A 26663-nucleotide genomic window follows, 5' to 3' on the forward strand; every position below is an offset into this window, starting at 1 on the left:
TTGAACTTTGACCACCCCCCCCAAATAATTTCAGTGAAGTCAAATCTCCCACCCCCATTCCAGCCCTGCTTGCACCTGCGAGAGATGGCCAGCAGAGGGCAGCACAAGCATCGCTCTCCAACCTCGGAGGGAAATTTTTTATTTGCTCCGATTCCGCTTTAGGGATTCGGAATTACGCTCCACTACACGGAGGCTGCAGGCGGTGCAGCTTTAAAGAAAACGAACCCCAAATGCCTGGCTTTTTGCCCTGGTGGTGCGCAATACCAGAAAGGGTGTCTGAAGGGCCTTGGGGGAGGGGGGGGGGCTCCAGATAAACCTTAAGGTTTCCTAGATTACAGCCCAGCTCTTGGCTTTGTGGATCGCGGGAGGCTCCCGCCCCCTCGCCTCCTTCCCAGGGTCCAGGAGAACCGCACAGGGGCCGGCCGAGGCCGCAGGTGTCAGCGATCTTTGGGCCAGGCAGCGGACGGAGTTAATTGGGAGCATCATGAGAACCTGGGTGTGCTCCGGGGAGGGGAGGGGAGGGAGCTCGCTTGTGCCAGAAGGTTCCGGAGAAGTCGTCTTGATTTGATGCCAGACGCCGCCGGCTCCCAGAGGGCAAAGAGCTCTAGATTAGCAAGGGTCGTGCTATTGTCACACTGCCTCCATGCTGCAAGGAACATGCTTCCCCCTCTGTGACTCTCGACCTTCCTTAACACAGGTAGGAGTTGCTTTTGATAAAGAAGGGTGGCTTTCTTATTCTCCTGGTGAGGCTTGTAGTGCATGAGAGAGAGTCAGCCAATAAGCCTTACGTAGTTTGTTTTAAAAGATCTGGTTTCCTGCGAGCAAAGCCCACCCTGAGAACCCCCTGGGAAATCTGGCTGGGGAGTTGATGAAGGCCCCGACTCGGTGAGGGTCCTGGAGGATGACCTCTGACCCTTGGCTGGGAAGGAGATGGGTCTGCCACAGCATCTGATTGTTTTGATGCGCAGCGGATACTACAGACAAGAGGCCCCTGCGAGGACAGGGGGGGGGGGGAGAAGCAGGAGGGTTTCCAGGTGGCAAACAAGGATGTGTGTTCATCTTCCTACCTTTTCAATCCACATAAGGAAAGCTGGGTTAGATCTAGATGAAGGCAAAGTGAAAACTGGTGGAAGGAACGATTTGAGAGACGCAGATGACATGCCCAGCAGAGTATAATGAAACCTTCAAATGGCTACTGGTGATGGTTAAAGCAGAAGGTGTCAAAGTAGGTTCCTGCTGAGCATCAAGAAGACGTTAAGTGATGCCACAACTTTACTCGGCCCTGGGGAAGCTGGGAGAGCCCTCTGTCCTGGAACCTTTGCCAGAAGTGGTACTCGGGCATCTTCAGTAACAAACAAATGGTTTTATTTTGTAAAGAGGAACGGGGTAGTTGGAATGAGGAATCAAGCTTTTCCATATAAATCAGATATTATTCCGTTAGAAGTTCTTAGTTACTGTCTTTAAAATAGTTTGAAGGCTTTGCTTTCAAAGTTTTTGTTTAAGCAGAGCTTCCATTACTGTGTCTAAAAATACATGTTTTCCTTTTTAAAAAAATTTTGAGTTCCACAGAACTCCCCTGACTTCCAGAGGGTGGGGACTGTTGGCCAGTCACACCACTTTCTCTCTTCTCAGATGAACTCCCCTGACTACTGAGGAGTCTGAAGCACTTTCTCACATAGGAGCCTTATTTAACTAAACAGGAATTATCCCTCTCTCCTCAGAAGAATCCTTCTTCCAATTTAGCCTGAATTGGGAATATAGCCTCACTGCCCAAATTCCCACGGCCAAATATCTGTCCCGGTTGTCCAGACACTGTGTGGATTAGCTGTCAGTAGAAGTTCTATTCTCCAGCGTTTCTCCTCGGAGTGCATAGTCAGCTAAGGATCTGTCAGACTGCCCTCTGAACCAGCATCCAAATCGGAATGAATCTCTCTCCAACATATAGCTAGAATATCAGCTCCTTCTTCGCTGTTGCTGGCCCATAAGAATGCTCAGAGCAGTCTTCCCCTCTGGCACTCTGCCTAGCGAAGATCCTTAACCCTTCACTTGCTGTTGCTGTTATTTCGGCATTTGGGACCTTATTTCATAGTGCTGCCTGTCCCACACAGGCAGACTGTGGCAAAGCACCTCTGGATGTCCCTTGCCTTGAAACCCTCATGTGTCAGCTGTGATTTGACAGCAAAAACAAGAATGCCGATGAAGAGTCCCATGTCCTCCCTGAGGCCAGGAGAGGAAGCCGCTCCCTGGGGCTGTCGGCCTCCACAACACACGGCCTGGCACCCACGTGGTCCTGCCCACAGCAACCGTAAACATGAGGGAGTGGGAAGAGAGGCCACAGCTTTGGGTTCCAAGAAACCTTAGCCACGACCATGATTGCCCCAGATGTGGAAACAGCAGCATGCAGGAGGGATGAGGTTAGCTGCCTTTGGAGTGTGAACATCAGGATGTGGGAGAACCGGATGCAAGCGGAATTGGGCCAAGCACCCTGCTCCCAGAAGCAGCCGGCCAGATGCCCCTGGCAAGTCCACAGGCAGAGGGTGGAGGGCAGAGCTCTCCCCCAAGTCCCTTCATTAGTTATTCTAGGCTTTTCTTCAATCCACATGGGACCTTTATCAGGCTACTTAGCTGCAAGAGTCCCAAGCGTCAGGAAAGGTATTTCCTTCTCTTCACACCACTCAGTGGTCTCTCTCTCTGGCTGTGGAAGAAAACTGTTGGTATCTTTGTTCTGATGCCCCTATCCCATAATATTAGACCTGAAGGATATCCAGTGCAATTGATTGCCTGTGGTAGGCCTCTGCTTCTAGCAAGTGGCTGGTCAAAGCACAGACTCTAATTAGTTTTACAGGAAGAAAAGTTAGCTTTTATACCCCACTTTTCACCACCCAAAGGAGCCTCAAAGTGACTTACAATCTCCTTCCCTTCTTCTTCCTACAACAGACACCCTGTTAGAAAGGCGGGGTAAAGCTCTGAGAGAACTGCTTTGTGAGAACAGTTCTAACAGGACTGTGACTCATTCAAGGTCACCCAGCTGGCTGCAGGTGGAAGTGGGGAATCAAACCAATCAGGTGTCTTTAAGACCAACACAGATGTATTCAATGTGTGAGCCTTCATGTGCAGGCACTCTTCCTCAGACAATGAAACAGGGATCCTATGAGTACAGACCTCTTTAAGGACTGGAGATGTCCCCGAGGACTGGAAGAGAGCAAACGTTATTCCGATCTTCGAAAAAGGGAGGAAGGATGACCCGGGAAACTACAGACCAGTGAGTCTGACCTCTGTTGTGGGGAAGATAATGGAGCAGATAATAAAGGGAGCAATCTGCAAACATTGCTTTAGGATGCTTAGGGCTAATCCTGCGTTGAGCAGGGGGTTGGACTAGATGGCCTGTATGGCCCCTTCCAACTCTATGATTCTATGATTCTAAACATCTGGAGGTCAATTTGGTAGTAGTTCAGCAGTGGAATAGGCTGCCTAAGGAGGTGGTGAGCTCCCCCTCACTGGCAGTCTTCAAGCAAAGGCTGGATACACACTTTTCTTGGATGCTTTAGGATGCTTAGGGCTGATCCTGCATTGAGCAGGGGGTTGGACTAGATGGCCTGTATGGCCCCTTCCAACTCTATGATTCTATGATTCTAGTTCAGCGTTGGAATAGGCTGCCTAAGGAGGTGGTGAGCTCCCCCTCACTGGCAGTCTTCAAGCAAAGGTTGGATGCACACTTTTCTTGGATGCTTTAGGATGCTCTGGGCTGATCCTGCGTTGAGCAGGGGGTTGGACTAGATGGCCTGTATGGCCCCTTCCCACTCTAGGATTCTATGATATAAGGAGAGTAAATGAGTAGCAAAGAACCGCAGAAGTGGTCACTCGGCACATGAAGTGGGACAGAAATTACATAACAGGGCACTAGTTGCAGAAAGCTGCATGGGTCCCTATAGACCACAGTCTAAGTTTGTTAACCATTTTGTAGAAGAAGAGTTGGGGGGTTTATCCGATTACTTGTGCAGAAAAGCCCTCCTGAATAATTTCGTGTTTGCATAGTTTGCTGGAATTAAGGGGAGGGGGGAGGGAAGTGCAGCCCAGGGGGCCAGGCAACTGAAGGACTTTGTATGCAGTGGCCAATATGAGCCTAGAGAATGCACAAAAACTTTCCATTTTGGTTTGGGGGGGGCAAAAATGCCCTGCAGCACACTGGCCAAATTGGATTGCCTTTCAAGCCACAGCTGGAAGAAGGAGGGAGGACCACCCAGGAAGGCTCAGGTGCCTGGGAGCCATTTCACCCATCCCTTCCCCCACCCCATGTCAAAGTAGCAGAGGGGGAGCAAAACAGGCCCTTTAAACTTATCAGGCGATGGGTACCCTCCCCCCATTTCTGCAGAGCAGAGGGTGGGCCTGCCCATCAGCTGAAAGCTCTTTCTCAAGCTCCCCCTGGCTGGGGGGCGGGGGGGGGGGCTGGGCTGAAGGCGCCATTGAGGCCTAACAGGTCAGCTGCGGACTGACCCTGCTCAGCAGTTTGGTTTCAGTGGCCAAACGGCCAAACCAAACGGGATAATAAAGGTTCAGGGAAGGGGCCCTCCTGGAACATCACTTCGGGGGCTCTGAGCCAGGCTGCATTCTAGCCTGTAAACCAGTCTGTGCCCCTCCCTGACAGGCGATCCCTTAAACTGAGTCTGGTGGCAGCAAACGGAGCCCCTGCAGGGCGGGCGTCATACATGCAGGCTCCGTCTGGCTCAGCCGCGGCCTCCTGCTCTGAGCACCTTATTTAGGTTTACGCTCCAGAAACGACTGTCCCTGCCCTTTCCTTGACTATTTAATGATTTGGGGCCACCTGGGATCTCTGAGGCCAGGAAGGAAGTGTTGCATTGAAGTCCATGCCCCTTGGAGGCACAAAGCCTGCCCAGGATCCCCAGCCCCAGAGAAGTGGGGCTGGCCCAACCAGAGCTGGGGGCTCCTCCGCCTTCGGGCCAGCCTGCGGGAATGCTCTCCCACGTGGGATCAGGGCCCTCGGGGACCACCGACGGAGCTGTTCCCCCAGCCCAGGCCTATGGCTGCGGCCCACAGAAGCATCAGCAAGGCCTGCTGGCCTCCCAGGTGGACAATAACCTCTGGGCCCCGTGCAGAGAGCCCACCTTAGCTCCTTATTCCACCCCCCTCCCTCCCACCAGAGGGAAGGCAGTGAGCGCGGGGGCTTCTTAAGACACATCCGTTTTAATAATCATTTATAACGAACGACTGGATTAATGTCCGCTGCCCTCACCCCACCCCCGGGGGAGGGCAGCCAGCAAAGAAACGAAACATTTCTTCTGGGAGCCCCACTGGACTGGGGAGAGAGCTGAAGGGCCCAATCTGGCTGCAGTCTGCCGCTGACGGGTGCTTTGCTCCCTTGGGAGAGGGCAGGGCTTCCGGGGCGGATGACAGCCGACCAGGAGCAAAATCAGACACCTGCGGCTCAGTTCTGCTCCCGAGCGACAGTTGCCACTGGGGTTCGATCACATTATCTGGCCTGGCTCGGATCCACATGCCCCACGGAGAGCTTGGCTCCGCTGCCGCCCACGCCCTCCTCCTGACTCAGCTCCCGTTACAGCCTACGGAGGAAGCGCAGCCCTTCCTCCTCTCCCCCCACGCCCCCCCAGCTCCTGGCATCGGGCCCAGCAGAGTGGAGCATCCCAAGGAAGAGTCAAAAAATGTGGCAGGCCCAAGGGGGTGATTATGGCGTGAACATGCAGGAACAGGCGGTGGCTTCCGGCAGCACATCCAGCGGGACTGAGATCAGGCTGGGCTGCATTTCTCCAGAGCCAGGCGGCCTCCGAATCAAGACAGAGCTTGAAGGGGCCCCATCCAGTCCAGCCCCCCACCTCCCTGGGGACTTAAGAATCTCACCCTTCTCACCATAAAACAGGAGCAGAGTCCAGCCAGGCACCCTGAAGACCAACAAAGCTTGCCCTCAAAAGCTCCCGCCTTGAATCAATCTCTGTTGGTCTCCAAGGGACCTGGCTGGAATCTCGTTTTGCTTTATTGGGCTGCTTCAGGCCATCACGGCCGCCCACTTGAATCTCCCCCTTCTGCCAGGTGCACACCCCGTCTCCTCCTCAAAACTTCCAGCCCCCTCCCAGGAGGCAGACTTGCTGCTAGCAGGACCTTGGTGGTCACTGGAGAGACGCTAAGGCAACACTCCCCAACTTGTGGGTCGTGTCCCAGAAGTGGGCCACGAAGCCTCTGAAAGGGGGTCAGCCCTCCTGTCCTTCACCTTGCTCTTCTCTGCATCTTCGGAACCAAAATCTGACTCTGGAAACAGCCTCTTCCACGCCAGGCGGGAGCTGCTATTTCTTACTGCATGTAGATGTTGATCCGCTAAAGTGTGACCTGGTGGACAGGGAAGGGCGGGAGGAGTTTAGAGGAGTTTAGAGGGCGTAATGCGGGGGGGGGGGGGCAGTCAAAGGCTGGGATGGGGCCTCCAGGGGCAAAGTCAGGATGCCGCTGGGGGGGTGGGGTTGCTGGACCCCTTGCACCCTGTTTGTTGATTTCTCCCACGGCGGGGTCGGGAGGTGAATATCTTCCACCGGCCAGAGATTCTGGGGTGTTTTTATTTTGGAGGGGGGGTCTTCAGAGCATGGAATTGGGGCCCCTGTGGGTAGGCAGGTAGTTGGACTAGATGACCATGGAGGTCCCTTCCAACCCTGTGAATCTGACTCTCAGGAAGGGAAGGGGCTCTCCAGGTCTTGCTCCCCTTCCCCCCCCCCCCGGCGCTTGGCCCTTGGCCCTGGGGGTGCGGCTGGGGGTGGCCCGACCAGGGACCTCCGGCCTGCCGAGGCGTGTGGGTGCCTCCGGGTCAGGCTCGCCCCGGCCCTCCTGCCCGGCCCCGCGGATGCGGCGGCCTTTCATGACTGTACGAGCCGCTGGCGCCGCCTTCCGCGGGCTCCGGCCAGGGCAGCGTCGCCCGCTCGGACTGGCAGCGCCTTTCCCGGGGGAGGGTGGGGGGAGCGTCTCCCGCGGCGCCCTCGGCCGGCCCTTTCCCGCAACCAGCCAGCCAGGGAGGCAGGCAGGCAGGCAGCGGCCGCCAGGGCTGCGGGGCGGGCCAAGGCGAGCCTCCCTCCGCCGGGACGCGCCTCCCCGCCCGCCCGCCCGCCCGTGCAGCGCCGCCGGCCGAGCCGAGCCGAGGCAGCCGAGGCCAGGCGCGGGGAGGCAGCAGCAGCAGCAGCCGGGCCGAGCAGCCGCGCGGGGCGAAGGAGGAGGTAAGAGGCGGCCTCGCGGCCCCCGCCGGTCTCTCTCCTCCCCCCCCCCCACCGGGTCTGGCGCCGCTCCGGGCGGGGGGGGCGGGGGGAGGGACTTGGGAGCCCAGGCGCCCCCCCCCCGCGCCCCTTTTATGGCTGGCGAGAAGGCGGCGGCGGCGGCAGCGCCCTGCCCGGAATCGCCCCGCAGACGAGACGCAGCGGAGAGGAGGGGAGGGGAGCGGCAGCAGGAGGAGGAGAAGGAGGAGGCGGCGGCGGCCTGGGGGAGAGGAGAGGGGAGGGGGGGCCTCTTGCTTCCCTGCCGGGAAGGGCGGCCGTGGCCTCTCCGTGCGGGCGGCGGCGCGCAGGGGCTGCAGGAAGGGCCCTCCGGCCCCCGCCGACCCTCGGCCCCGATCCCGGGGCTGCTGCGCCCTTCCCAGCGGAGCCGGGGCTGCCGGCAGGCCGGCGGCCACTGTTCGGGCGGGGCGGGGCGGGGGGGGGGACGAGGCGCAGTCCGCGGGCCCCCGCCGGCAGCCTGTTCCACTCCCCCGAGCGGCTGGCTGGGTCGCCCATTGCTCATGTCGAAGGTTTGAAGGCCGCCTTCTGCTACGGCAGTGGCCTCTCTCGAACGCCCGCCTACCTTGCAGGACGGGTGTGTGTTTTTCCAGCTGTGCCTCCTGTCCTGTGATTTGACAGGAGGCACAGCTGGACGGAGGGCCTCCTTTGGGGGCTGGGGGTGCAAGGGTCGATTTGGGGGCGCTCAAGCCAGGGTCAGTCTCTTCCCTTGTCTCTGGGGGATGCGATGCAAACAATAAAAGGGCGAGAGGGTTGTGAGTGTCCTGCATAGTGCAGGGGTTGGACTAGATGACCCAAGAGGCCCCTTCCGACTCTAGGATTTTTTATTCTAACCTCGGCCAGGAATTGTGGCTGTGTCCTTAGTCTGGTTGTGGATTTTGCACAGGAGAATATCTCCAAATTGTGTCCGAAGTCCAGTGCTGCTCTGCCAGCGCCTCCTGGGCTCTGGTCAGGAAGGGATCGGAGTTGGTCGTCCTACATGCCAAGGCTGTGCAGGGCACAGAGGGTCTTTCTTTTGGACTGTCGGTGCCCACCTCCTGCAGCATCAGCGTGGTTAAGACCAGCATGGTTAAACTGTAGAAGCAGGTTCAGTTCCCCACTCCTCTTCCCCCTGCAGTCAGCCAGGTGACCTTGGGCCAGTCAGTTCTCTCAGAGCTCTCCACCCCTCTTACCTCAGGGAGAGGAAGGGAAGGCGATTGCAAACTGCTTTTGAAAGCGGGGTATGGAAACCAGCGGTCCTTCATTTTGGTTCTCCAGGGAAAGGGCGACTACAAAATCCATGGGCTGCTCCTGCTTGCCTTTGCTCCCAGAGGTCCCAAGTGCAGGTCTTGGCAGCCTCTCCAGCAGAAAGGATCTGTGGAAGGAGGGGGGGGAGCCCTTCCCCCTGAGACCATCACGTCACCTGAATGGCAGGTGAGCCTAAGAGAAGCCCTGGAGGATCAGGCCAGGGGCTCATCCAGGCCAACTCTGCGTCTCACGAGGGGCCAAAAGCAGGTGCCCTCAGGGGGTCCACCAGGGCGGCCAGAACTCTAGAAGAACCCACTGTTGCCCCCCCCCCCCAGCACCAAGCAAACAGCATCACTGCCCCCAAACAGGGTACTCCATCTGCTCCTCCCCCACATGCAACCAGCTGGGTGACCTTGAGTCCTGTAGCTGATGGCAGCCAGAACGGTGGGCCAGAGGGACCAGGCATTGGCTCTGCGGAGGATCAGTTGGCAGTGGCCGCTTCTCTCCAGGCCTTGTCTAGGGAGGGACGCCCAGTGTCTTTAAGACCTGCTTGCCACCATGCCCAGTCACCTGCAGGATGCCAGGCTCAGCTCCCAGCATCCCTAAGGGAAGGCGTGTGGTGGGGCCTGGCTAGCACAGCCTAAGGGGGCCCTGTGATCTTAACTGCCCTGGCCTCAACCAAAGACCCGGCCGAAGAGCTCCGTTATACAGTCCCTGCGGACCTTTGCCAGTTCCGTCAGGGCCCTCAGCTCTCCCGGGAGCTCATTCCACTAGGCTGGGGCCGGGACGGAGAAGGCCCTGGCCCTGGTTGCAGCCAGGCGTATCTCTCTGGGCCCAGGACCTCTTACAGAACAGAAAAGTGCTCCCACAGGCTGTGGATGGCCTTGGAGGTCAAAACCAAGACCTTGAACTTGATCTGGGCCACAACTGGCAACCAATGCAGCTGCCTCAGCACAGGCTGGATATGGGGCCCCAAGATGATCTCGTGAGGTCCCTCGCAGCCCCGTTCTCCACCAGCTGGACTTTCCAGGCCGAGGACAAGGGCCGGCCTGCATGGAGCGAGATACAGAACTCCAGTCTGGAAGTCACTGTTGCATGAATCACTGTGGTGATTTAGATAAGAGTATTTGCATCCCACTTTTCCATTTAAAAATCCATTCAAAATGACTGACAAAAAAGGTTCCATTAAAAACTGGCCATGTCAACATGAAAAGGGAAGTTCAGTCAGAACAATGGCAGGGGAATAAAACGCTATTATAATTATTTGTTCTTCATTTCTACCCTGCCTTTCCCCGCAGTGGGGCCCAAAGCACCTTATCCTGTGCGACTACCCTGTGAGGAGGGCCAGGCAGAGAGAGAGAACGACGGGCCCAGGGTCAGGCTGTGAGCTTCCACGGCACAGCGTGGTGTCCTGGTTAAGAGCAGCGGCTTCTGATCTAGCGAGCCGAGTTTGATTCCCCCTCTTCCTCCACATGCATCAAGCTGGGTGACCTTGGACCACTCACAGTCCTGATAGTGCTGTTCTCGCAGAGCAGTAACATCAGGGCTCTCTCAGCCTCCCCTCCCTCACAGGATGTCTGTTGTGGGGAGAGGAAAGGGAAGGCAGAGAAAAGCAGCATATAAGAACCAACTCTTCTCCTCCTCCTCCTCCTCCTCCTCCTCCTCCTCCTCCTCCTCCTCCTCCTCCTCCTCCTCCTCCTCTTCCTCCTCCAAAAACCAGCTCTTCTTCTGCAAGTGGGGATTTGAGCCCCTCCAGGGCTCTCAGCCATTAACTCACAAGACCGTAAGGCCCTTACCAGAGAGCAGCTAAAACCACGTACCACATGAGCAGCGCAGCATCCCTTTCAAGAACTTTGTAATAAAAGCAGATCTTGGCCCTTGGCAGGTGAAGAGGCCGTTGTCCTCGGCAGGGGGGTCCCGCTTGGAGTGCCTCTGAGGGGCGTCTGTTCCAGTTGTTTTCTGGCTTCGACTGGCTTCCTGCCTGAAGAGCCGCGGGCTGTGATACTACGGGGTCCAGCCCCTCCCAGCTCGGCCTCAAGTGGGGGTGGATTCAGGTGGGTCACCGTGGGGGCTCAGGCATCAGGGCAAAGTCTGGGGTCCGGGGGCAGCTGAAGACCCGCTCTCCTAGCACACAAAAACCATAGCCAGAATTGTCGCCCCTAAGGGTGCCCCTGGACTCCGACTCCTGCTGATTATACCTGTTATGCAGTTTACTTAATTTATATCGCACCTCTGTCCCCAGCAGGAAGCCAAAGGTCTCTTTCCCTCTCGTTTTATCCTCACAACAACCCTCTGAGGTAGGCTAGGCTGAGAATGTGTGAGTGGGTGAAGGTCACCCAGCAAGTCTCCACAGCAGTCTGGGGGTTTGAACTTGGGTCTGCCAGATCCTAGTCTGATCACGCTGGCTCTACTTGCAATTTTCCTTATAAAAGATAATGATATATATATATATATATATATCTTTGTATGAATAAGTAGGCCAACCAGTGCCCTTTCATATCCTAATTAAGGAGCCCATTTGGTGTAGTGGTTAGGAGTGCGGCATGCCGGGTTTGATTCTGCGCTCCCCCACATGCAACCAGCTGGGTGACCTTGGGCTAGTCACAGCCCTGATAGAGCTATTCTGACCAAGCAGGAATATCAGGGCTCTGTCAGCCTCACCCACCCCACAGGGTGTCTGTTGTGGGGAGAGGAAAGGGAAGGCGACTGGAAGCCGCTTTGAGACTCCTTCAGGTAGGGAAAAGCGGCATCTAAGAACCGACTCTTCTTCTTCTTAAAGATGTATTTCATGTTGTTAATCAGTGAAGGAAGTTTAGGGTTTGATAGGAAAGCAAGTATTGCATGCATTTCCATTTCTCACGCTCACAAACACACGTCTCCACCAGCACCACCACCACATTCTCGTGCATTTTGCGTCCCCTCCTTGTCATCCTGCACTCCTGGGTTTGGGCACAGCCAGTTTCGTCCTGGGCCCGTCGGTGGGCTCTGCCTGGACCTTCCGTTAAGCTTTTTGCCCCATACAGCACTGAGTGAAATGGGGGTCCTGCTCCCCGATGTTTTTGGCTGCTCTTTGGCAGCATCTTGGCTGTGGTTGCCAGCCCCCCGGCCTCCTGTCTCCTCTCAGATGACAGAGATCAGCTCCCCTGGAGAAAGCGGCCTCTCTGGAGGGTGGGCTGTGTGGCCTTCTGCCCCAGTGAGGCCCCTTTCCTCCCCAATCCCTGCTGCCCCCACATCTTCGCTATTTCCCCGGCGCTTCTGGGCCGCCCTCCTCTCTGCCCCCTTTGCCTGAGGGTTGGGGCTGCGGTGGGGGGAGCATGAACTTTATCATCCCAACAGGGTTTCAGCCCTTGGGTGTTGAAGGGACGGGGGCTGTCCCTTGAGGGCCCTTGGATGGGGCAGGCAGGGGGCCGGCCGTGGGTGAGGGCAGGGCACAGCAAGGGGGCAGCCAGGTGGCTCTTTAGGAAGCCAAGCTCAGCGTAGGCAGGCGGATCTGGGTGTGGCTCTTTCAGCAATGGCTTTGGGGTGCTTCTGTGCCCCTGGTCAGTGGGGCAGTGCAGACTGGGGATGAGGAAGGCATCGGGATGCACATGGCGTCTGCTCAGCAACTTTCCTCGGCCCTCGTAAAATCTTCCAGTTACGGCAGCTGCAGCCGGCAAAGGCTGGGGGGGAGGGAGGGGAGGGCTCCTTGGCTGCCCAAGCCCACTTATGAAGCATGAATGAATCAATGAATGAACGAGGGAAGGAAGGAGGAAGGAAGGAAGGAAGGCAGGCAGGAGAGGGTGACTCAGCGCGCCGTCAGTCCCAGAGCTCGGATAATCTTGGAAGCAGCACAAGTTTCCCCTTTGTGGCCTGCGGCCTTATCGGAAGCCCTGCCGGCCTGATTGACTGCCTGTCGGCCGGCCGGCCTCTCTTGGGGGGGGGGGGCACTGGCACTTGCCTCCTTCTTGAGCACGTTGGGCTTTGCTGCCAGCTGGAGATGGGGGCGGAAGCACACCTGGGCTGCAGGAGGAGCTGCACTTGTGGGGCTGTGTGTGTGTGTGTGTGTGTGCGTGTGTGTGAGCACTCCTTGCCTCCCTCCTTCATGCCAAATGTCAAGGTGTACCTTGGAGAGCAGCGTAGGACCAAAGGACTTGGCAGGGGGCTCCAGCCAGTGAGGCAGGGGACATTCAGGGGCTTTTCGGGTTTTTAAGTATCCTTTCTCACGACACGGCTTTAAGGTAGGCAGGTGACTGTGGCCCCCGTTGTGAAGCTGGCCACTAAAGCCGTGGGAAAGAGGCTTCCTGCCCTCTTTCAGTGAAGGGTCTTGAGCCGGTGTGACCCTGCTTCCCTGGTGCACTCTGGACTTGTGCTCAAGTGGCCAGGGAGTGGCAATCCCGGGCAGGATTGCTGAGGGACACCCAGCTTGGTGCAGTGGTCAGGAGTGCGGACTTCTAATCTGGCATGCCGGGTTCGATTCTGCGCTCCCCCACATGCAGCCAGCTGGGTGACCTTGGGCTCCCCACGGCACTGATAAAACTGTTCTGACCGCGCAGTGATATCAGGGCTCTCTCAGCCTCACCCACCTCACAGGGTGTCTGTTGTGGGGAGAGGAAAGGGAAGGCGACTGTAAGCCGCTTTGAGCCTCCTTCGGGTAGAGAAAAGCGACATCTAAGAATCAACTCCTCTTCTTCTTTGCCACTTCTGCACAACGGGGCTTTCTTTCTCGTGCTCCCCCCCGCCCCCCCATGCAGGGCAGTGGATACCCCCCATCGGGTGCTGGTGAAGGTGACCTCCTGCCACATCCTTAAGGAATCCTCCTCTCGTGGGAGTCCCTTCTGAGGCTAAACGGGAACCTCTCTAGATGGACTGGCTGCTCCTTGCCGGACTTTGTCGGGGGCCGGGGGGGGCTTTGGACTCTGGACCTTTGGACATGCAGGCTGCTCTGCCACAGGGCCATGGCTGTGCCACTGACTGTGCATAAAGAGTTGCAGCCAATCCCTGTCCCTCGAGCCTTAGGAACCGGCAGGGGCTGTGTTGCTTGAAAGGACTAAGGAACTGGAGTCTCAGGACCATGGAGCTCAAAGAGGTCCTGGAAGCCATCTAGTCCACCCACCTCCTCAGGCTGAACCACACAGACCATGGAAATGTTTTCCTGATATCTTCCCGATATCATTCTCCACGTAGTTTAAAACTATGACTGCCGGTCCTGCTGCCCACAGGAACCTTTCCCTGCACTCCTCCAAGTGACCACCTTTTAAATACTCAAGGGGGTGGCAGGTGACAGTGGATGAGCGAGAGGGTTGTGAGTGTCCTGCATAGTGCAGGGGGGGGTGGACTAGATGACCCAGGAGGTCCCTTCCCACTCTGTTATTCTGTGATTCTAAGTTGATACCTCCCGCAGTGGTAGGTGTCATGTACAGGTGGCATCTCGTGTGTGTATGGGGGGGGGGGGGAGGTTGTTCTGGACACAACAACCCTTCTGTGGATGATCCCAATTCAGTTCCCGGCTTCTCCCCTTAAAAGGACCAGTCACTAGTGGATGGTGCAGAAGACCTCCTCGTGAGACCCCGGAGACCCCTGCCAGACTGAGTAGACAGGACTGGCCTGAATGGATGAAGGATCTGATTCTGCAGAAGCCCGTTTCTCCTGCCTGTTGGCGAGGGGCCCTGGCTCAGTGGGGGAGCCCCTGCTTGGCATGCAGAAGGTCCCAGGTTCAGTCCCTGCTGTTTCCAGTTAGAAAGGATCAGGCAGAGGGCAATGTGAAAGTCCCTGGGGGGGGGGCTATTCTGAGTAGACAAGATTAGCCCTTGGGTGCCAAGGGTCCTTTTGAAGAAAGGCTCCTGTTAGAGCCCCTGCTCGCCATGCAGAAGTCCCAGGTCAGGCCACAGCACCTCCGGCTAAGACCAGGTGGGAAGTGTTGGGAAAGGCCCTAGAGCAGGGGTGGGCGGACTGTGGCCCTCCAGATGTCCATGGACTACAATTCCCATGAGCCCATGTCCATGGACTACAATTCCCATGAGCTCATGGGAATTGTAGTCCATGGACATCTGGAGGTCCACAGTTTGCCCACCCCTGCCCTGGAGTGCTGCAGCCAGTGTGAGAAGACAAGACTAACGTCGATGGACCGGTGGTCTCATTCATTATGAAGCAGCATTGTGCATGCATGCATGTGGAACATCGCCCCCCCCCCCAAAAAAAAACTTGAAAAATAAAAAGTTCCTCCTCCTAAAGTTGCTGTCACGTGACAGTGAGATCCCAAAAGCCAGCCTTTGTCTCGGGACCCCCGAAGCAGAGCTTCTTTCCCATCGCCAACATCCCGTGGAACTGAACGTGGGCCGTTCTGCGCACCGATTAGGCGCCCTGTCCCTGCACCACAGCCCTTCCCCAGGGGCTGAAATGGGCCATGCCCTTCACCCCAGATTCTGCAGGGCGATTCCCTGGCCCCACCTGGAAGCCGCCTTGACTGGCATCTTCCAGAAGGCGGGTGCATTATGTTCCTTGTGAGCATCATGTTCCTTTGGAAATGCTTGGAGACACGGCCGCTGAGCTGGCTGGAATCTGCTCCATAAAAATGATTTCTCTGTGTTATTAAGTCAGAAGAAATGCCCTCCATAGATCACAGGCACTGAAAGAGTGTCATCTTTTATTTTAATGGGTTGGTGACTTCATTAAGTGGATTTAAAAGACTCCTCCCCAAATAAGGCCCCTCAAAAGCTCTAATTTAATTTGTCACAGGCCAAATTGTCCCTCCTGAATGCCCCGCAGTAAGCCCAGCCCCTCCCCTCCCCGGCTGGACTGTGTGTTTCGGGGGGAAATGCAGAACCGAGAAGGGCCACGTTGGCATCCCAAGCCCCCTCCCCCCCCCGGCTCTGGGGCCTCCTTGGTTGACACACAGGGCCTCAGCAGGCCCCTCTTGGGCGGCTGCAGCAGCAGCAGCAGCGGCATCTCCAGGGGTGGAGAGAGCCGTGCCAGGGGAGTGGGCAGCACCGCAGCGGAAGAGGGCTGGGCTCCCCAGGCCTGGCTCTCTGCTTCGGGGGCCTCTTCCTGGTCAACGCAGGGGCCGGGCTGGACAGGGTTCAGCTCTGATGGAAAGGCTGCAGCAGGGGTAGCCAACCCCCAGGCAATAGAGGCCAGCCCTCCCTGGAGGAACTGGCTGCTTGGGGGGCACGCTGGTGTGCTCTGCTCTGCTCTGCTCTGCTGAGGAATCCGCGGGGCCTCTGGGAAAAGGAGGAGGGGGAGTTGGTTTTTGTACCCCTTCCTCTCCCCACAACAGAGACCCCCTGTAGGCAGGTGGGCCTGAGAGAGTTCTCATGGAACTGCTCTGCAAGAACGGCCCTAAGAGAACTGTGACTGGCCCAAGGCCTCCCAGCTGGCTGCCTGGGGAGGAGGAGGATGAGGGGCCACTGCTCTCGCATCACAAGACCACGTGGCCTCCCACGAGAAAACCGGGTGTGGCTGGAATGGCGATTGGTGCAAAGATATGTCCATCACCCACTGGGAGGGAGGGAGGGGCTGGCTGGCTGCTGATGAGGGACTCCGGGGAGGCTTCGTGCCCACGTAAGGCGGGGGGGGGGGGGGGGGGAGAGCATGATTCACTGACCAGTGACCGGAGTCCATTCCAGTAGCAGCAGGAAGAGTGTCATTTGTGCCATGAGGGATGAAGGAAGCACTCCAGGTCGCTGCCCTCTCAGGGCATGCAGGTAGCCCGTTTGGCAGTGCAGGAGACGAGAGTGGGGCCGGGCGCTCTGCGAGGGGAGTTCCTAGGCGGGTTCCCCACTCCCCCAAAACAGCAGGCACACTCTGCAGAAGAAAGGGCTGGGAGCCCCATTCACAGGACTCTCATGGGGCAGGGGCAGGGGGTGGGACTAGATTCCCCCCCCCTTGACGTGCCCTTCTCTGCAAGATGTGGGGTCTGCGAGAGAGCCCCCCCCTCTGATTCAGGACCCTGCCGAAAATGCTTTCTGTCTGAATCTGTATTCTCATGGCAGCTGAATCGTTCTTATGGCCTCAAAAGAAACTTGTTCTGTGCCAGAAATTCCAAGGACTGACCCTGGGCTCCACGGCCCACTCGAGAGGGACATTTTCCAGAAATATTGACACCCTGGGAAACATAAATCTGGGGGAGGATTTTTTTTTGGTGGGGGGGGAACCAGACATTTGGGGGACACTGGAAATGTATGCCGTACATATTTCCTTATCAAAACAAAATGCATGAACTTAAAATGCATTTTTCATAACTTTGTAGACATATAAAAGTGTTATCGTTGGTGAATTTATGAAATTTAGAACGATAAATGGCCAACATAACGCCAGGCCCTGGCAGCAAAAGCGCCCCCATCATCATTTTTGCCACCAGAGAAAAAGGATAAAATTTGAAAATAAGGCCCATAAATATTTGCAGTAAACAAAAGAGAGCTCTTTATTTGGACTCGGAATCCATCTTTGTGGTGTCCCAGTCCTGGGGGCCATCGGCAGAGCTGGACGTTTCATCAGACGGGAGAAGGAGCCACCCTGAGCAGCATTTCAGTGGTGTGGCTTCACCCTGTGCGTTGTGCGGATTGTGCACCAGAGCGGTCTCAGCTGAACAAGCCTCCCCTTGAGAAGAGGCCGCTTCAGTCTGCAGCCGAGGCAAGGAAATACCCTCCGCATCTGAGGAACTAAGGAACTAAGGAGTTCTGAGGAACTAAGAAAGAAAAGGAAAATGTTCAGGAAATGGAGGGAAGGACAGAGCTCTAAAGAAGAGTACCTACAGGTTACTAGGCACTGTAGATCAATCATCAGAAAGGCCAAAGCTGAGAGTGAGCTAAGATTGGCCAGGGAAGCCCATTGTAACAAGAAAAGCCCATTGTAACAAAAAAACGTTATTCTGATCTTCAAAAAAGGGAGGAAGGATGACCCAGGAAACTACAGACCAGTGAGTCTGACCTCTGTTGTGGGGAAGATAATGGAGCAGATATTAAAGGGAGCGATCTGCAAACATCTGGAGGACAATTTGGTGATCCAAGGAAGTCAGCATGGATTTGTCTCCAGCATGTCTTGCCAGACCAACCTAGTTTCCTTTTTTGACCAAGTAACAGGTTTGCTGGATCGGGGAAATTCGGTTGATGTCATTTACTTGGATTTTAGTAAAGCTTTTGACAAGGTTCCCCATGATGTTCTGATGGATAGGTTGAAGGACTGCAATCTGGATTTTCAGATAGTTAGGTGGATAGGGAATTGGTTAGAGAACCGCACTCAAAGAGTTGTTGTCAATGGTGTTTCATCAGACTGGAGAGAGGTGAGTAGCGGGGTACCTCAGGGTTCGGTGCTCGGCCCGGTACTTTTTAACATATTTATTAATGATCTAGATGAGGGGGTGGAGGGACTACTCATCAAGTTTGCAGATGACACCAAATTGGGAGGACTGGCAAATACTCCGGAAGATAGAGACAGAGTTCAACGAGATCTGAACACAATGGAAAAATGGGCAAATGAGAACAAGATGCAATTTAATAAAGATAAGTGTAAAGTTCTGCATCTGGGTCAGAAAAATGAAAAGCATGCCTATTGGATGGGGGATACGCTTCTAGGTAGCACTGTGTGTGAACGAGACCTTGGGGTACTTGTGGATTGTAAACTAAACATGAGCAGGCAGTGTGATGCAGCGGTAAAAAAGGCAAATGCCATTTTGGGCTGTATCAACAGAGGCATCACATCAAAATCACAAGATGTCATAGTCCCATTGTATACGGCACTGGTCAGACCACACCTGGAGTACTGTGTGCAGTTCTGGAGGCCTCACTTCAAGAAGAACGTAGATAAAATTGAAAGGGTACAGAGGAGAGCGACGAAGATGATCTGGGGCCAAGGGACCAAGCCCTATGAAGATAGGTTGAGGGACTTGGGAATGTTCAGCCTGGAGAAAAGGAGGTTGAGAGGGGACATGATAGCCCTCTTTAAGTATTTGAAAGGTTGTCACTTGGAGGAGGGCAGGATGCTGTTTCTGCTGGCTGCAGAGGAGAGGACACGCAGTAATGGGTTTAAACTTCAAGTACAACGATATAGGCTAGATATCAGGAAAAAGTTTTTCACAGTCAGAGTAGTTCAGCAGTGGAACAGGCTGCCTAAGGAGGTGGTGAGCTCCCCCTCACTGGAAGTCTTCAAGCAAAGGTTGGATACACACTTTTCTTGGATGCTTTAGGATGCTTAGGGCTAATCCTGCGTTGAGCAGGGGGTTGGACTAGATGGCCTGTATGGCCCCTTCCAACTCTATGATTCTATGATTCTATGATTCTATGATCTCCTGCAGAGTCCTGCATGGCGGCCTCGATCCTGCTCCGTTCCTGGGAAGCATTGGGACGTGGGATGATGTGTCCCCTTCACAAGCATTTCACTCCCTTCCTGTCTTTGCAGGACGGCAGGAGGGGCTCCTTCGAGTCCGATAAGGAGGGGGAGCAGGGTGTGTGTGTGTGTGAACGTTCCTGAGACAGAGGGCCTTTTGTCCAATACTTTTGAGCAGGGGTAGTCAAACTGCGGCCCTCCAGATGTCCATGGACTACAATTCCCAGGAGCCCCTGCCAGCGAATGCTGGCAGGGGGCTCCTGGGAATTGTAGTCCATGGACATCTGGAGGGCTGCAGTTTGACTAGCCCTGCTTTTGAGAGCTTTTACTCTTGAAAGCTCAGACTGCTCCCCCCCCCACAAAAGATCTTGTCGGTTTCGCAGGTTCTGCTGGACTCAAATCTCGCGGTTTCTACGCAGACTAACCTGGCTGCTCACCTGAGGAAGGTCTTAGCCGAGCTGATTCTTTTCTTTGAAGTGTCCCATTCCCCAAACGTTCCATTGTTCTGTTGGGGAGATGAAATAAAAGAAATCAGCAGGAGGGAACCAGGGAAAGGTCCAGGAGCACCTAAGAGCCCAGCACGATTTTGGCAGGTGTGGGTTCTTGGGCGTCCAGCTCCCTTGGTATTTGCTGGTGGGAACTTTGAGGGCCATTTTGCACGGCTTCAAAGTAGCACAATGGTTGCTATTTGGAAACGCTACTAATTTGCCATAACCCACGACGTCGTAGACAATCTGCAACAATCCTGAAACCAATCAGCAAAAAGCGCTTCGTTGTGGCGCTTTCAGGGGAATCCAGAAAAGTGGATTCACCCTCCGGATAGCGATACACTCCTGCAACCAATCTGCAACAGTAGCGCTAAAGACCTGTGCGTTACCATTGTTGCTGGTTCTTCAAAGTCCCTCCCCCTGGCTCTCTCCTCCAAACTTCCGGCGAAGCGATCGCCATTTTTTTTTCTCCGAGCGAGCGGGGATAAACGCACCAGCGAGCCTCTTTCTGTTTAGAGGCTTCCCTGGCTTCAGTCCTTCACCTTTAGTCACTAAGCACAAACCACTGAAAAGCCCGTTTGCTGAAATAAAGTCCCTTTATTTTTTACAAATAAATTCAGCCGAAAATCGTGAGGGGGGGGGATTTTTTTTTTATCACTCGAGGCAGCGTGCAAACGATCATACAATCAAACGACAGCTCACATTAGGCAGCTGGATGGGTCTCTCCATAGCAATGAATCTACCTAGATTCGTTGCTATGGGTCGTTTTTTTTTTTTTTTTAAACCTTTCTTAAAGGGAAAGGGGCTGTTTGGGAGCATGCTAACGGCTGCCCATTGGCTGCTTGACGGCCAGGGGCGGGACGAGCTTGGCAATAGCGCTTCCTTTCTAGCGATTTCTGCCGAGACCGGAAGCCTGTGGGAAACGCTAAAAAACGCAACTGATTCCACTACAAAGGCAGGTATGCATAACGACGAATTCCACTATTTTAAATGGCGATTTTTCATTCCGCAAACAATTTGCAACAAAGATCCCTGTGCGAAAAGGCCCTGACCGAAAACCACAGTGGCCTCTAAACTGCTGCTGGAGTCCAGTATTGTCCCTGGGCAGAAGTCTGGTTAGCAAACTTCCCAAAGAGAGCTGCCTCTGGAACTCGGGTCAGGGCTGCCTCAGGCACAGGCCGCTCCATGGTTGGGGTCAGCCTGCAGGAGCCCCCTCCCCCTGGAATGTGAACAACGTAGGCCTATTCCCAAGAGAACGCAGGCCGATCTAGCAAGCTTGCCATGTTCTTTCAAGCGCCCTGCCTGCTCTGGCTTTCATAGAATCACAGAATCATAGAGTTGGAAGGGGTCACATAGGCCATCTAGTCCAACCCCCTGCTCAATGCAGGATCAGCCCAAAGCATCCTAAAGCATCCAAGAAAAGTGTGTATCCAACCTTTGCTTGAAGACTTCCAGTGAGGGGGAGCTCACTACCTCCTTAGGCAGCCTATTCCACTGCTGAACTACTCTGACTGTGAAAAATTGTTTTCCTGATATCTAGCCTATATCGTTGTACTTGAAGTTTAAACCCATTACTGCGTGTCATAGAATCATAGAATCATAGAATCATAGAGTTGGAAGGGGCCATACAGGCCATCTAGTCCAACCCCCTGCTCAATGCAGGATTAGCCCTAAGCATCCTAAAGCATCCAAGAAAAGTGTGTATCCAACCTTTGCTTGAAGACTTCCAGTGAGGGGGCACTCACCACCTCCTTAGGCAGCCTATTCCACTGCTGAACGACTCTGACTGAGAAAAATTTTTTCCTGATATCTAGCCTATATCGTTGTACTTGAAGTTTAAACCCATTACTGCGTGTCCTTTCCTCTGCAGCCAGCAGAAACAGCATCCTGCCCTCCTCCAAGTGACAACCTTTCAAATACTTAAAGAGGGCTATCATGTCCCCTCTCAACCTCCTTTTCTCCAGGCTGAACATTCCCAAGTCCCTCAACCTATCTTCATAGGGCTTGGTCCCTTGGCCCCAGATCATCTTCGTAGCTCTCCTCTGTACCCTTTCAATTTTATCGATGTCCTTTTTGAAGTGAGGCCTCCAGAACTGCACACAGTACTCCAGGTGTGGTCTGACCAGTGCCGTATACAATGGGACTATGACATCTTGTGATTTTGATGTGATGCTTCTGTTGATACAGCCCAAAATGGCATTTGCCTTTTTTACCGCTGCATCACACTGCCTGCTCATGTTTAGTTTACAATCCACAAGTACCCCAAGGTCTCGTTCACACACAGTGCTACCTAGAAGCGTATCCCCCATCCAGTAGGCATGCTTTTCATTTTTCTGACCCAGATGCAGAACTTTACACTTATCTTTATTAAATTGCATCTTGTTCTCATTTGCCCATTTTTCCATTGTGTTCAGATCTCGTTGAACTCTGTCTCTATCTTCCAGAGTATTTGCCAGTCCTCCCAATTTGGTGTCATCTGCAAACTTGATGAGTAGTCCCTCCACCCCCTCATCTAGATCATTAATAAATATGTTAAAAAGTACCGGGCCGAGCACCGAACCCTGAGGTACCCCGCTACTCACCTCTCTCCAGTCTGATGAAACACCATTGACAACAACTCTTTGAGTGCGGTTCTCTAACCAATTCCCTATCCACCTAACGATCTGAAAATCCAGATTGCAGTCCTTCAACTTATCCATCAGAACATCATGGGGAACCTTGTCAAAAGCTTTACTAAAATCCAAGTAAATGACATCAACCAAATTTCCCCGATCCAGCAAACCTGTTACTTGGTCAAAAAAGGAAACTAGGTTGGTCTGGCAGGACCTGTTGGAGACAAATCCATGCTGACTTCCTTGGATCACCAAATTGTCCTCCAGATGTTTGCAGATCGCTCCCTTTAATATCTGCTCCATTATCTTCCCCACAACAGAGGTCAGACTCACTGGTCTGTAGTTTCCCGGGTCATCCTTCCTCCCTTTTTTGAAGATCGGAATAACGTTTGCTCTTTTCCAGTCCTCCGGGACATCTCCAGTCCTTAAAGAGGTTCCGAAGATGATGGACAAGGGCTGTGCAAGTTCTCTGGAAAGTTCTTTGAGTACTCTCGGGTGCATTTCATCTGGACCAGGGGATTTGAACTCATCCAGTGCAGCTAAATGCCTCTCGACCACCTCTCTATCCATGTTAACCTGCCACCCAGACACTATCCTTTGGCTACAGCCATCTCTAGATGTGCCTAAACACTTAGACCTGTGGGAAAAAACAGATGTAAAATAGGCACTAAGCCTTTCTGCTTTCTCTGCATCTTTCGTTAGAGTTTGTCCATCCGCACCCAACAGCGGGCCTATTGCCTCCTTTACTTTACGTTTGCTCCTCATGTAACTGAAAAATCTTTTCTTGTTACAATGGGCTTCCCTGGCCAATCTTAGCTCACTCTCAGCTTTGGCCTTTCTGATGATTGATCTACAGTGCCTAGTAACCTGTAGGTACTCTTCTTTAGAGCTCTGTCCTTCCCTCCATTTCCTGAACATTTTCCTTTTCTTTCTTAGTTCCTCTTGAAGTTCTCTGTTCATCCAAATAGGCTTCTTAGAGCTCCTGCAGTGTTTTCGTATTTCTGGGATAGTCATTGATTGAGCATGCAATAGCTCTTGTTTGAGTAGCGCCCACCCTTCACATGCTCCCTTCCCTTCCAGCATTCTCGTCCATGGTATGACACTCATCATGTCTCTGAGTTTATTAAAGTTTGCCCTACGAAAATCCAACATCCGCGTCTGGCTACAAGCTTCCTTGGCTCCCCATCTCAAAAGGAATTCTATGAGGACATGGTCACTTCCCCCTAGGGTCCCCACCTCCTTCACCTCATCCACCAACTCTTGCCTGTTGGTCAGTATTAAGTCCAGTATGGCTGAACCTCTTGTGGGTTCATCTACCATTTGATAAATGAAATTGTCAGCCAGGCAGGTCAGAAAGTTGCATGACTGAGGACGCTTCGCAGAGTTTGTTTCCCAGCACACATCTGGGAAATTGAAGTCACCCATGATGACAAGGTCCTGCCGTTTGGATATTTTCTCAAGCTGCTCACAAAGTGCAGCATCCACATCCTCTCGTTGGTCAGGCGGTCGGTAGCAGACACCAACCACCACACTGTTTGTTTTCCCCTCGCTTATTTTCACCCAGATGCTTTCCACTGTAGATATGCTCTCCTTCACTAGAATTTCCTGACAGGTAAGCCCTTTCCTCACATACAGTGCCACTCCTCCACCTCTTCGATCTATTCTGTTTTTTCTGACCAGTTCATATCCATCCACCATTACATTCCAGTCATGAGAATCATTCCACCAAGTTTCTGTGATGCCTACTAGATCATACCTTTCCATCAGCATGAGAAGTTCCAACTCTTCCTTTTTATTGCCCATGCTTCGGGCGTTAGTATAAAGACATCTGAATCCTTTTACTTTTGGTTCCCTATGAGCTGGCCTTGCCGGTTGGGCTGCCTCCGATAGTTTTCCTTCCATACACTCCCTATGTTGATCGTCTCCTTCCCCTAGTGGCTTTAGTTTAAAGCTCTCCTGATGAATCTCCCCAGGTTCCTGCCAAACACATTCTTCCCCAGTTTTGATAAGTGCAGTCCATCAGGTGCTAGTAGGCCTTCCTCAAGAAAGCCTATCCCATGGTCCCAGAAACCAAATCTCTCCTGCCGGCACCAACTACGCAGCCAGTGATTCACCTCCATTATCTTCCTCTCCCGACGCATTCCTCTTCCCTTGACAGGCAAGATTGAAGAGAATACCACTTGTGCCCCCATTTGCTTGAGCTTCCTCCCCAGATCTTGATAGTCTTTTTTAATAGGAGCGATGGTGTCCTCTCCTCTGCAGCCAACAGAAACAGCATCCTGCCATCCTCCAAGTGACAACCTTTCAAATACTTAAAGAGGGCTATCATGTCCCCTCTCAACCTCCTTTTCTCCAGGCTGAACATTCCCAAGTCCCTCAACCTATCTTCACAGGGCTTGGCTTTGGAGTGGGTGACTCTGCTGTCAGAGGAGGAGGTGACGCTGGATCGTGCCTCTGACCCCCTTGGGTGCTCTGTGCAAAGGGGGTGTGCGGAGGCCATTTTGCCAGGCTTAGGTCCCCACGAAGGTCTCGCCCCTCTGCCTTTTGTGGGGTCTCCTTGGCTGACCGTGCCTGGAGTGGGGTGGGGAGTACAGATGACGTCTTGCGGCCTCTTTTCGGGAAAGCACAAATCTTCCCATCTGGTTTCGGAGTCTTGGTTCTGCCCACTGCTCAATATTTCCAGACATCCAGCATAGCTGAGTTTTTGGATGCAGGTTTGAAACACGGCTGCAATTTTGAGTTCCCGCCAGCCTTCTTGATCCTTTTTACTCCCCCTTCTAAGCCCCCCAAAGAGAATCCTGCTGCTGCTGTGGTGACCTCCGGTGCATGTGTGAACGTGCCTGGGGATGTGCTCGTGTTTGATTCCAGGTGCTGCTCCTGACCTGCATCCTTGAAGGTCCTCGGACCCCTCTGAGCTTTGGCCTCACTCTTGTCCCTCTTGGGGCTTCTGTCAATGCCGCCCTCTGAACTTTGGTGTGACCTGAAATAGGCCTGTCTCCTGAACTGAGGGGGGGGGGAAATGAGCAGTTCTAGGAGCCAGACCCTTGCGAGAGGGACAGAGAGCGAGATTCTCCACTTATGTATGGGTGGGTGGGTGGGTGGGGGTATCTGGCCTAAACTCTTAGGCAGTGGCAGTTCTTAGAAATTAAGAGATTTTTATTGAAAAATAAAATGTAAGAAGATCCCTAATGACATACACACAATTTAAGCTAACACATACAGATTAAACAAAAGTGGTGATAGGGTATGATAGAGGACTAAGATTTGAGTCAGAGAAAGTTCTTTGTTCCCTTTTTATAGCCAGATTTGTACCATGGGGTAAAATATTCTTTATTAAATTATCTCTGTTGTACAAAACACTATGTACAGTTGATTTTTCAAAATATATATAACTTTTTATGTACAAGTCTTTCAAGTAACTAACTCCAGCTTACAAATTACACAATTCAACATGGGGGCTAGGAAGGGCAGGGGAGGGCAACCCAGTAACAACCCCTGATCAGATGGGGTTAATTGGACAATACTAAAGAAACAGACTTGCTAATGGGTGAGCCAGGCTTTGGCAAAGGAGGCGTAATAGGTTTGTTGGGACCTAGGTGTGGGACACATTTGCATTTGGGGCCAGGTGGGCTTCCGAGGCTGGGGAGTTTGATGTACCAGCAATTAAGGACAGGAAGAACTCGCAGAAAGAACTCCCAGGCTCTTCATCCTGTAGAGACAGGAAGGGAAAGAATGCCTTTCAGGTGTGGAGGGTTGTTGAGGGAACTGGCCACTAGCCTTGTTCTTGTTGAGCCAGGATAAAGGAAAGAGCAAATGGCCCAGCCCTTCCTTGGTGCAGATTAATTTAAGGTGACCTGATTGTCCCACTTTTTGGAGGGACCTCTGGGGGCACCTGGCAAATTGTACTTATGTTGAAATTTAAAAAAAATATATTACAATACTATTCTTGTGTTCTATGCGTTCTATGAAACTTTTTGTTGCTCCATAGAGACCGAATTTTTAATCAAGAACCCCCCCCCCCGGTCAATTGTGTCCCGCTTTACCAATGTTAAAATCTGGTCACCTTAGATCAGGGGTAGTCAAACTGCGGCCCTCCAGATGTCCATGGACTACAATTCCCAGGAGCCCCTGCCAGCATTCGGTGGCAGGGGGCTGCTGGGAATTGTAGTCCATGGACATCTGGAGGGCCACAGTTTGACTACCCCTGCCTTAGATTAATTGCATCACTCTTGTGGCAGCCAGAAATTCTCCTGGGTGAGACTGACCTTGCATCTGGCCTCTTTGTGCTCTGCAAGGCTTTCTGGGGAGCCTCTCCTAGCCTCTCTTGCTTACAGGGAACCAGAAATACAGATGGAGGTTTGCAGCTGAGTCCCTCCTTGTGCAGCCGAGGGTATCTCTTGGGGCCTATCATGAGGGGGCTTTTATGGGGACTTCTGCATGGCAAGGCTGCCAGGGGGGATTAAGAAGCCTTCCTCCCCTCGGTGCCGGAAGGGAGGTGTAAAGCTGCCTTATCCTGGAGTGCCTTTGTGGGCACAGAGGTATTTTCCTGACCTGGCAGTCGCTTTAGCTCATAGATCATTTTACGATCTGGTGGCGGGGATCTGTTTGTAAGTGCATTCATTGCTACTATACTTTTAATTTTGGGAAGGTGAGCCATCACAGATGCTTCTTGCAGAGAGACAAGAGAAGCTGATCCGTATTAAATTTTCTTATTAGGTGTCATAAATTACAAATGTGTAAAAGGTGGGTGAAAATAGATC

The 26663-nt window shown here is 53.6% G+C and overlaps 1 protein-coding gene across 1 annotated transcript in view; it reads left to right on the forward strand.

Annotated features, from left to right (window-relative positions):
• Window positions 1-628: 628 nt before the first annotated feature.
• Window positions 629-26663, forward strand: part of IL11RA (interleukin 11 receptor subunit alpha) — a 97185-nt gene continuing 71150 nt past the window's right edge. The window contains 1 exon segment of the mRNA XM_077346598.1: window positions 629-697. Coding sequence (XP_077202713.1) covers window positions 644-697 — 54 coding nt within the window. The 5' untranslated portion in view covers window positions 629-643.

The sequence above is a fragment of the Paroedura picta genome, chromosome 7, assembly GCF_049243985.1.
Source record: "Paroedura picta isolate Pp20150507F chromosome 7, Ppicta_v3.0, whole genome shotgun sequence".
NCBI classification, from domain to species: domain Eukaryota; kingdom Metazoa; phylum Chordata; class Lepidosauria; order Squamata; family Gekkonidae; genus Paroedura; species Paroedura picta.